The sequence below is a fragment of the Branchiostoma belcheri genome, unplaced genomic scaffold (genome assembly GCF_001625305.1).
Source record: "Branchiostoma belcheri isolate BF01 breed outbred unplaced genomic scaffold, Haploidv18h27 scaffold382, whole genome shotgun sequence".
In the NCBI taxonomy this organism is placed as follows: domain Eukaryota; kingdom Metazoa; phylum Chordata; class Leptocardii; order Amphioxiformes; family Branchiostomatidae; genus Branchiostoma; species Branchiostoma belcheri.
Window position 1 is genome coordinate 65,410 of NW_017804001.1, and position 11,781 is coordinate 77,190.

At 43.6% G+C, this 11,781-nt stretch overlaps 3 protein-coding genes across 3 annotated transcripts; 2 read left to right on the forward strand and 1 right to left on the reverse strand.

Moving 5' to 3' along the window:
• Window positions 1-2,790: 2,790 nt before the first annotated feature.
• Window positions 2,791-5,005, forward strand: LOC109476629. The gene is made up of 3 exons (XM_019777633.1): window positions 2,791-3,575; window positions 4,453-4,565; window positions 4,773-5,005. Exons 1-3 carry the CDS (start codon window positions 2,883-2,885, stop codon window positions 4,885-4,887), a joined length of 921 nt encoding a protein of 306 aa, XP_019633192.1. The 5' UTR covers window positions 2,791-2,882; the 3' UTR covers window positions 4,888-5,005.
• A 696-nt stretch (window positions 5,006-5,701) lies between these two features.
• Window positions 5,702-7,509, reverse strand: LOC109476628. Its single transcript, XM_019777631.1, has one exon. The coding sequence runs from the start codon at window positions 7,465-7,467 to the stop codon at window positions 5,818-5,820; it is 1,650 nt and encodes a 549-aa protein (XP_019633190.1). The 5' UTR covers window positions 7,468-7,509; the 3' UTR covers window positions 5,702-5,817.
• Window positions 7,510-7,582: 73 nt separating this feature from the next.
• LOC109476630 lies at window positions 7,583-11,523 on the forward strand. The gene is made up of 5 exons (XM_019777634.1): window positions 7,583-7,683; window positions 9,094-9,215; window positions 9,547-9,693; window positions 9,793-10,057; window positions 11,025-11,523. The coding sequence occupies exons 2-5, from the start codon at window positions 9,108-9,110 to the stop codon at window positions 11,213-11,215; spliced, it is 711 nt and encodes a 236-aa protein (XP_019633193.1). The 5' UTR covers window positions 7,583-7,683; window positions 9,094-9,107; the 3' UTR covers window positions 11,216-11,523.
• The last annotated feature ends 258 nt before the right edge of the window (window positions 11,524-11,781 follow it).

Below are 11,781 nucleotides of genomic sequence, written 5' to 3' on the forward strand. Positions count from 1 at the left end.
CACACCAAGAAAGCTGTACGGACAGTACTACCATTCCATCTCAACGCACGCTCCCATACTCTACAGGTTGATCAACTTGAAATCTGTCAATGCGGAACATCAAGAGAGACTGTTCAACTCTCTGAAAGGCATTTTCTCTCAGACAACATCACGCCGCCCAAATGATGTCCTGGGAATGAGCCTGGTGAGGCTGCAGGCAGAACAGATGCGTGAGAGGGACCTGGGGAGAGAAGAAAGTGAAATATCTACCCTTGGAAAGAACCTGCGGTCAGTTCTCCCCCCCACCAACACTGTCATCCCTTGGCAGTACCTCACCACACCTGGAGTTAAAATGAACTATCAACCACACCTGGAAAGGATTGCGGATTTTCTCGAGCTTGGCGAAGGGAAACAAGAATAGGCTGGAGAAGATCCAGGCCTAGGATCGTATGCTGATCTTATAAAATCAGCAGTTGAGGAGACAAGTTACTTTTCTGGCCCGCCTACGGTCGCCATGTTATGGACTAAGTGCGATTCACACATTCCAAGAACTCCGGGAAGTCCCGAACATGCCGCGGATATTCGGAACTGAAGTTCGGTCGCTCGGAAATGGCGACGACCGCTCCGAAAGGCGACGACCGTTCTGAAAAAAGGCGTGTTCTAGAATGTAGATTTGCCCCAGGCACGGTTTGGGACACACGCAGACTGTCCCAAACCATGCCCGGGCATGGTTTTTGGACAAGGCACGGTTTGGGACACACGCAGACTGTCCCAAACCATGCCCGGGCATGGTTTTGGACAAGGCACGGTTTGGGACAAAGCCATCGCGTGTCCAGAACTGTGCGCGACCTGAGGCACGGTTCTGGACAAACACATTGTTTATCTGATATCTAGTTTATTTGGGCGGTTTATTTGCTCTAGTCTGTCGTGGATACGCGTCAGGACTATCCAGATTCGTGCGTGGACTTGGTGGATAAGCACTTGGTGTTGTTTCCAAATGAGGACTATGCTTGGGTCAATCTACTGGTGCGTTTTTGGACACACGGCGTGTTGCGCCGTGTTGTGTTGTATCAAGAACTGTGTTCGCAATTTAATATCTAACCGTCTCAGATGGGTCAAGCCTTAGAAACTGATAGAACCTTTTTTCATTTTGTTGCAGAATAATTCAATGCACTCTGTTTGTGACACTACATGTAAGTCTATAAATTAATCATCTTAGACCAGCGTGAAATGTAAAAAAATTGGTTTACAGAGCAAGAATTACACCGATTCTTTCTTATTCTTGCCCCGAAGAAAAACAAAGATGGCGGCCTAAAACAGTTAAACCACTCCGCGAGAAGGCTCCTCCCTCAAAACACTAAGCTCCACCCCCAAAGCACGGAATGGGACAAGGCCCTTGTGTGTCCAGAACTGTGCCCGGTCAGGCACGGTTCGGGACAGTCCCCGCGTGTCCCAGAACGTGAGGCACGGTTTGGGACACGCGCCGTGTGTCCCAAACCATGCCCAGGCATGGTTTGGGACAAGGCACGGTTCGGGACACAACAAGAGGTCAAATAATAGAAATGATATGTCTGAAATGAGAGTGATGTACAAATGTACAAATGATGTACTTTCCAAACAATGCAAAATTGAAGTAACAAAACAGTAAACAAATATTTGAACTGACAGAAATAATAACAAAATATACATGACTGTAAATAACTCAAATGCAACACTGTATATAAGAGAAAATGTAATTCCTTTAAATGAAGTGATTAAATTAATGTCCAGTCAGTGACACTGATCTAGTACAGGGCTGAAATTAAAGGTGGTCCAATGGCCACTGACCACTAAAATGTAGGCTCGGACAACTAAAAACACACTTTGGGACATTTTCAGGACAACAGGACAATAAATAAACATCAGCCCTTGTTTTGTTTATCAGGCACACGTCCCGGCTTTTGAATCTGGAAAAGTCCCTCCCCCCGAATTTCCTGTCTACATGTACTTTTACTGTGCCTAGGAGTGAACATAATGCAAAATAAAGTTTGACTTGGAGTTGAAGACTAGTACTAGTCATATAAATTGATAGACTCATATAAATGACAGATCAGAACAATGGATTGAGTCGGACTTGAAATTTCTTAATCAACTAAGAAATGCTCATATTTTGCCCCAAACAGTTGAGAAAAGTCATTTTCTTCCTAGTTTTACAGGTTTCCCATTTATTAATGCAATGGTTTCATTAAAAGTTTAAAATCCAGTGTTTAAATTTTAACCCAGCCTTCATGGCTCCTATCATATAGCATTTTGGGGCTATAACAGGATGCCTAAATATGTCTTATATCTTTTTTGCCTTGTCGCTTCACATTTTTTCTGAAAAAATCTGAGAACCAACAAATTAAATTGGTGTGGCCTTACAATGTACATAGTTATCAATACATTACGAAAACATGCTGCATGACAAATCACAATGGGCGTTCATATTGCAGCGTGTTGTTTTGTGAGGGTGGTTGTGAAACTGTGCATGCAGCAAGGTTAACTTAATATGGAGGGCCTGCATGGGGGGGGGGGTCTCGACAACGCTCTACACTAAATTCTGAAACCCTCGATTACGCTTTACGATAAATTCCAAGTGGCTACAACGCATTACGTAGAATTAAAACGGCGAATACGCTCTACATAGAATTAAAACGGTCGATTACGCTCTACGGAAAAGGGCTTTCGGGCCCCCTAATATGTGTTTATGGCTATTTGTGAAATATTGGACCTTTAGTCTTTGCATTAATGGATGATGTAATGTTGACACAAGTAGAGTAAAGCATACGCTTGTTCAAGTCAGGCGCAGAAAAAAAGTACAGAGACCAAGGCCCATGAAGACAAGGATTTTTAGAGACATTTTCTCAGCGTAGAAAGTGTCCGCCATGTTGCGAGTGTGTGACAAACTCCGCGAGGTGGACGAGAAGGGCAGGAGGTACGGACTAGCCCGTGCGGAGACAGGCTACCTCCGTGCCCTGGTGGACGCCATGGCCGACACGGACAGGCTGGCGGAAGTGGAGCTGCTCAAAACTCTGTGCGACGTGAACGTGGAGAAGGGAAGACTCGGGAAGGACGTGGGGAAGTTCAACACGGCCTTGGCGCTTTATCTGGCTGCTATGGTACGGTGTTACCATGAAGAACAGGCAGATGGTATAGAACACCGCTACCACTACACGGAGAGGCTTTTACAAGGGGTGTCGTCAAAGGGTAAGAAACAGCCAACTGAAGACAAGGGGACAACTACACCTGCTAAGGTAGCGGAAAAGTTTCAAGCCCTGGACAAGAGACGCGCTACCAGAGGTAACACAGACTCATTGCTGATTGGATACGCACAGGTGATGGTAGAGGCGATAGTAAACGATAACAGTATGTTAGAAACAGAAGCGATCAAGAGTCTGGGTGACGTGTACCTGAAAAGAGGAACAGAAACTGGAGACACTAGAAACTTGACCAGAGCTACTGCTCTGTACAACAGGGCACTGGCGCGGTGTCACAACGTTCATGGAACAGTTGTCATTGTTCACCGCTTACTGCACACAGCAAAAATCAGGCAAGACATCACAAGAACAAGAAACAAGGTGAGAGATCTGTTTTTATTAGAGCATGACAGAACTCACTAGTAGTAGTACTGACTTCTGGGTTTTGACTCGGTTTGTTTATCTCTATAAATCCTGTCATCCACTTTTACATTGATTTATTCACTTCTGAAATCATTGCTTGATTCCGTGAACAAAACTGTGGGTTAAGTTTGTACTGAATCTTAGACTAAGTTAGAGTACAGAAGCAAGAAGCTGTTTTTTTTTAGTTGTTGGGTATGTGTAAATCTTGACAATAGGGACAGTAATATGCCCTTGCTTTCCCCTTGTACTAGTTAAATTACATGTAATACTATGTAAATTTTAAAGTGAACAACCAATCAACACATTTTATACAATGCAAGTACCAAGTACAATCCAAATACCCAGTATTCATCATTGTGCAGTGTACAAAATACCTTTTTGAACCAGGCAAAAATTAGTTTTTTTAAAAATCAGAATTTTAGGTTGCCCCACCTACATGTATATTACTATTAGTTACTACTTTCCTTAAATTAAGTAATGTTACATACACAAGCCTTTGACAATATTTCTAACAGCCTTTAGTTTACTGATACTAGTAACAGCCAGTAATACCTAAAATTAAAAAGCATCTGCCGGATACAGTGGTGCAAGCCAAGTGGGCATTATTTTTTTTTTTGGGGGGGGGGGGGGGTAGCACACTGGGCTATCTAGGTTAAAAAATAGGTTGCCCCAAGAAAAATTTGGTTAACTGGGCAACCAGGTATTTTGCACGCTGTGTGTAATGGCTTTCCTCGGGTCATGTCAGGTCGTTAACCTTTGACCATTGGTCGAAGCTGTTCTGTGGTTTACATGACCACCTGTTAATCATATACTTACTTCCTATTGGTTCTGGCAGAGGCCAACACGTTTGCAACAACAACAAGACGTGAGAAGACGTATGGGCCACTTCTCTCCCTTCTCAGCTGCGCCCTCTAGCGACAGAACCACCAGTCAAATTGACGACGACATGTTAGTGCTTTAATTTGTGTTTCTTTGTATGATGTACAATATGTATTAGGTGCATATTGTTGGTGGCTTCCAATCCAAAAAATGCAATAGTTATGAATATAAGACAATTTGTTAATTTTTATAAAACGATGGCATAATATTAAACCTGAGGTAAAAAGTCTAAATTTGTAAAACGGATGCTAACAATTACATTTTTTTCAAATACAGAGTACATGACATTGTACAGCCAGGGAGCGGAGACGAAAGTTCGCAGTGCCTTGTGCGAGTATTGAGAGGTGGCAGAGGTACAGGTCAAGCTGGGAGCGATTGTCTGTTGCATTGACTTGACTTGACCGGAAACGACATCTCAAGTTCCACCTCTGAAAGGCCGGGGCGGAGGTTCGCACGCGATCTGTAGGACGTTCGCGGCGCTTCGTGACGATCGTTGCAGTGCAGGGCCGCTACGACGAGGGAATCGGTCGGGAGTTCGCACGGGAGCTCTGGCTGGAGTACCGTTGAGACGACATCCACAGGACGACTCAGGGGCGGCGACGGTGCCCTGCAGCGGATGAAACAGGGCACACGCATACACAACCCTAGCCCAGTCGCCTACATATCTAGTTTATCCGTAATATTTCCTAACCACAATAAACCTAATTAGTAGTTAGTAAGCCTCAACTTAATCAGTTAGTAAACCTCGATCTAAGGGATTAGTGAATCCCCATCTTATTAATTAACACACCTCAATCTAACGCAGTTCGAGGCCAGTATTCCCCAACCCTGAAGCAGCAGGGATTCCTGCCGGGAGGGACTATGTACCGACCATATGCCTGGCCTTGATAACTAAGGATAATCGGCTTTTCCCACGAGAAGGAAAACCGGAAATTCAACATCTGGGGGGAGGATATCCCAGATCCCATTACCTAACCTATTCACATCACATACTTATTATCTAACTAACACCTAACTACTATCTTGTCGGCAACCGCCTTCGACTGGAACGCATTGATGTGAGTTCGCTGGAGATACGCGGCTGTTAATCGCATCTCAGATCAAAATCCATCTCTTCTTTCTTCTCTCTGTGTATTCTTTACTTTGTTTACGTTTTCTGTGGTAAGCTGCTCTTCGATCTAGGCCGAGTAACACGCGACAAGCAGTGCCGCCAGGCGTAAAGCCTGCACCGGCGGCTAGGTTTAGACGGCATAGGGACTCCCCCAGCCCACCGACTGCACACGAATGTGCGGCGCTGCTGGCATGCATATGCCCGGCGGATCTAAATGTGTTGTTTTTTTGGCAAAGATTGTTGTGTACGGCGGTGTGTGGCTTCTACTGCATTTGTTGACATGACGTATCTTTGTTTATGGACCATATCTTCCGACAGTTTGTAATCTATTACTGCTTGGAGGTATTTTATGTCGTTCTCGGTGGGCACGATGTGTTCGCGCCGTGGTAAATACGCGGGTTTGTGGTCTGGACCGGCTCGGCACATGAATGAAGTTGAATGACAATTTGTGTGGTTCCCGGAAAAACAGTTAACTATGTTGTCTTTGGCTTGTTGTACTGAAAGTTTGAAAAGGTCGTCGTTTTGTGGGTACTTTTCACGTGCCCGGCGCAGCTCGGTGCTGCAGCGTTTGGAGACAGCTCTCCCAAGGGCGGTAGCGAACCAGGTTCTTTTTGTTTGGGCCACTTTCGCTGAATAACCAGTAATGCCTGACACTATTTGGTCACTCAAAACTGTTGATATTCGAAACATTTTTCTTCTCTGGCCTCTAGAAACGTGGACCTCACAGTCGAGCTTTTCGACTTGTAGCGTTGGTGAGATATTTTTGGTTGTGTGTCTAACCCCCTTCGTTATGTGCGAGTCATTATCAGTAAGGTCTTTGTCTAATAGAACTGGTTTTTTTTCTTGCATGCCTTCCACGGCCCGCCCTGCCAAAACTTCCTCCGCTTTCCCTATCGGATCAGCGGGAGGGAAGTTCGCCTTACAGGACGGACCGTGGGTCTGCCTGTCTTTGCCATCCCGCCTGCACGTGCACAATTTACTTGCAAAACCAAAACCTATCAACATGTCTCCCTTTGTTTTTTTCTCTATTACGGGTACCGTAACCTGTGTTGAGTTCTGGCTGTGTGTATGATAAGACGGATTGTTATAGGCGCCGTCAACCGCGGCCGTGGCTAACACCGGCTCGCCGTCTTTCACATCCTCCCCCTGTATTGCACACACTTTCCTAAGCGTCGCTCTGTTGTCGGCCAGCGAATCTTTCATTTCACCCACGACCACGTCTGTTAGATTGTTTGTGATTTTCTGTAGTTTGCTACCGCTCTGAGTGCCCGTTTCTGTGGCACTCAGAAGCGTGGTCGCTCCCGTAATACCAACGGGCAACTTTGAAAGTACCATCGAAAGCTGAACTGCTTTTCGCGTTGGTTTCGGTCCTCTGGTAGCACCCCCTTGAATTTCGGCCTCCTGATATAGTTTGTGACTCTCTGTGTGGTAACCACAGGTGCTGCAGCGCAACACTTCCTTATAACCGGTTCCAAATTTTTTCTCGAACGTCGGTGGCATTGTAACTGTGGGGTGTGTGCAGTCTGGGTGTTTTGTAGTGTGTTCCTTAATGAAGTTGTTGAAAAGGTCCATCAAAGATGGGACATGAAAATCACGTGCTTCTTGTATGTTGTGTGTGTATACCTTTCTGTGTGCCATACTTTCCAGGAGGCCGGGGCTGTCTTCTGTCGGTCTTAATCTACCTGGGGTTGGGCATATAAAAGGATCTTGTGCCATATTGAAAAGTTTTCGTTGCAGTCTCTCATATTTTTCTGTTGGTGTTTTGCAGGTTTTTCGCGAGAAGTATGGATGGCCCTGCCTAAATCCCTCTCTGCCACGCCGCAGCTTCTTCCTACATGGGCGCCCACGTCGGCTGGCCATCTTCTACGGCTGTGCGGCCGTCTTCAACGTTCATAGAACTCACTCCCGCGCCATATTTCCACGAATTTTGTAAATAGAACTCATGCAACAATCAAAGCTTTATTACTCCTTTATTGATCAATTCAACAATCGTTCCATTGTGACGTTCTAGCCGCACCATGTTCGAGAGGGGGCCGTTTCGTACCCGACTGGCCATGACAAGGTAGTGCTTTGAAGGTATCCGTTCGTCCTGTACATTTTGAGGCTGAAATCACCCTTTTTGGACATAATAGATGTACCTATGTATACGTAGATTGTCTGGTATAAATTCTATGTCTCTATGTACTGAACTTACGGAAACACATTCCAACTAACTCGTTGTAATCTTGAAATTACATGCCCAGTTTCACGTATACATGACATATACTTGTGTACTGACACGTAAAAACTCCTCCACGAGGGTATTTAACTAGTAGGAAATAAACTCCAGTTCCTTTCCGTCCTGAAAAATGTCTTTTGGATTATCAAATACATTTCGGTGTATTATTATTTCGGTGTAATATAGCCAGCTGCCGCCGCGCCGCGTGCCTGCGAAGCTGGTGTGTTACGCCGAAAGGCGGTTATACCGGCGGTTATACCGGAAATATGGCGCGGGTATTATTTATCAAATACATTTCGGTGTATAATTATTTCGGTGTAATATAGCCAGCTGCCGCCGCGCCGCGTGCCTGCGAAGCTGGTGTGTTACGCCGAAAGGCGGTTATACCGGCTATACAGATACAGATACAGATACATGCCGTTAGTTTACAAGGACTGAAATACATGACAACGTCAAGTAGCCTGCAGCGCACAGTTTGTCCGCTAGGCGGCATACAAAAACAGCCACTTGTTAAGCGTTCTATGTGCACCTGTTACAGAGTATAGAATAACCGTACCCAGATTTTTTCTTCGACGATGGGTAAAGTAGAGTGTATCTGTTTCTTTTAAGTGTAAAAAGGTATAACAAAGAACATTAACGGCGCACACCCCAGTTCTTCCGCGACCGGGGTCCACGGTAGTCCCTACTTATTTTGGAGTAGGTGTTTTTTAGTGGCCGTTCTGTGCCTAGTTAGTTAGTGAAAAATCCTAGTGGTGGACATGTAGGTCGATGTCTGTATCAAGTTCGACCCATATAGGCTGTGTTTGCTACGTTTTTGTCGGCGAATCTTCGCTTCCGGGTATCGCTCCGAGGCCGCAAACAGTGAAGCGTCCGCAGCGGCTAGGCCGATGACGTCACAGCTAGGGGCGCCCGACATGCCCCAGAAAATCCATTATTGCGATAATCTCAGTACTAGAATTTTTTTCTAAATCTGGTATATTATACAGTACGGTACATGTTTCCTTCCTATATATATGTGATATGCGGGAAATTTTTTTTTCTTGCTGTACGGCGTCAATGAAAAACGCCTCTTAACTATAGGTTTCAATGGGGGCAAGAAACTGGGGTGTGCCCCCTTAAGCCTTCCTTACTCAAAATTTGCATATAACATTATCTTAGACTTTATAAATGATGTTTCTTGCCTCAAGAAATTGTCTTATGTACCAATGTAAAATTACATTTGAACACATGCTAAATATATCCTCATAAAGTGCATGATTTTTCTTCAGAGGTCAAGAACTGGATGAACTTGAAGATACCATCGCTTCTGGCACTCCTGTCCTTTTTGTTTGACCTCGTCAAGGCATGGTTACACAAAGAGGAACCTCCAGATGTGACATCCAACCACAAGGTACATGTGACCGACCAATTATTTGTTTTAACTTCAAGTCTGACTCATTGTTTATTTGAAATTGGTGAGCTTCCAAAATCATTTTCAGACAATGACCATTAAGGTTTGTTCTATCTCAAATTTCAAAAAGGATTGACTGCAAGAGTATTGTTGGTGTCTAAAGCTTATTAGAGATTTCTTATTGTCAGATTAGTAAGGATATTAACGTGACAATGTGTTTTGATTTTCTTGCTTATGTTTGCTTATTTCAGCACATGGAAATGTAACACATAGACTCTCCTTGAAATTGAGATTGAAGGTATCCATCTAAACTCTTCTTGTTCAACTGTAGACGAACACAGCCACAGTGACTGTACCCGTGGACCAAGATGCACTGATCTACAATGTGCAGCGCCAAGATGAGGAAGTGCTAGGAGACAGCTCGGATGAAGTTAATGAAGAGGAACAACTTGATGGTTACCACCAACCAGAATGGCTGGTAAGAGGAAACAATCATCCAAATATACAATGTCTAATGTAGGTATTGCTTAATATATCAATTTTGGTTTTAATTTCTAAGTTTATCTATATGTACCAGCATTTAACATACAGAGACAAGAACACCAACAAGGAGGTATATCGCAGAATTGGTACAAAACCAATCAGCAGCATCATCACTGAGAGCAGGATGAAATACGCTGGACACGTCCTCAGAATGACTGCAGACAGCCTTGCCAAGACTTTTCTGCACTGGAAACCGGAAGGTAGGAGGAAGAGAGGGAGACCCAAGCTAACATGGCCGAGCACTTTCCAAAAAGACCTAGAGCACAGAGGGGTACTACTAGCAGATGCTGAAAACTTGGGTAAGGACCGTACAAAGTGGAGAGAACTTACTGCCCAATGTGCTTCGCAAGTGACGAACTAAGTCTAAGTCGAAGTAAGTAACCAAGTTGTGGCAATACTGTATGTACTTATTATTTGTACTTGAGTTGACGCGGAATATTGTTTTCCTTGTCTTTTTATTATGTTATGTTCATTCATGTAAGCCTGCAGGGCACTTTGAAAAATGCCCAGGTGGCGATATGTGTCCCTGGATAAATGAATGAAATGAAATAATCTCTTAACTGATATGAAAGAATATATTTTACAAAGCATCAGAGAGAAGAATACCATGTTGTAAAAGATAAGCCTTTCAGCTAAATAGTCAGTTCAGCACCCGGCACAGTCTAAAGTCATTAACTCGCCTGTAATAATAGATGGGTGACTTTTTATCTCATGTATGTAACCCTGATGTTATCAGGATTGGTCAGAAATGTTGTAGCATTGGTATTGGCATTTCATATTTGGTTTTTGATATGATCCTTTAATACAATGAGATAATAAAACATGTGTATTGCATTATTGCCCTTGTAAATGTTGCCCTTGTTACTATTGACACTAGACTAAACTTCTGTGACAGTTTAAGAAAGTAGAGGATTTTAGCTTTCCATTGATGTCTAACAAGTTGGGGTATTGTGTGCCCTGCCAATGTGTGTTGATCAAGGTCTAAAACTCGGGTAGATGACTTTTGACCACCTCTTCTGACATAATCCCCATGTTTAAGATAGGAGAGGCAATTCCTGGTCTTTGGCCCCAAACATTGAGGTCTGGGAGGGGATACCCCTCAGTTACTAAGGAAGATGCCAATCGTCTGTAGGGGTGTTTTAGCACTCGGCGTTTAAAAGGGGAGAAGTAGAATAATTAAAGGCTAAGTGTAACAGTTCGAAAATAATACAGAGTGTAGTTAATCTCTCTTTAAAGCATATATTAAAATTGTTTTATTGATTTCAGATTCGTCATCACCAACAGGGCATTTGAATAGATGCAGGCAAGAGCTCGGTATATTTATATCGTGTGGCGTGGACTCCTTTCTAGACTCCTACTTTTACAGCATATTCAGTAACAACATCTCAGATCTTTTCATGAAGATGTTCACATCACCTATTGCTTTTGTTTCAAATCATATGATCTGTTCTGTTTAAGTGTTGTACTTCATGCAAGCGTCTGCCAGGACATCTGGCTGTAGCGTTGACCAAATAAGCTGTCAGTGTGGCTTAGTGGCTTCCAGACATGTTGCAATTGTACAGGTTTTTGTTCGTGTTGCTCCCACCGATGGGGATCTGGAGAATTCAAATCCGTTGTATCCTGTACCCCACATTTCCAAATGTAGAATGTCAGAAAACTAAGCTACTGTAAAGCGACATACATGGTAAGGTGGTCAGCATGTTCAACAGCTATGTCGCAACATTTCTGAACCGTCTCGAAAAAGACTGTACTGTACTGTTCTGTATAATCCTGTTAGTGACCGTTTGCACTTCCAGTCCGTGTTTGATGAAGTGTTTTGAATATAATATAATCATATTGAACTCTTGTTCTTGCATTTGATTTTTTGTACACACCGCATGACTATGCGGATTACTTCCTGCAATGCATAAGGTAAGCTTTTTAGGCAGATACAAATCTGAACTACGTAGTAGTAATTAATAATAACTTGCTCAACACAATGTTATTGGGACGGCAGGACACTAAGAATAAACTGACAAAAAAA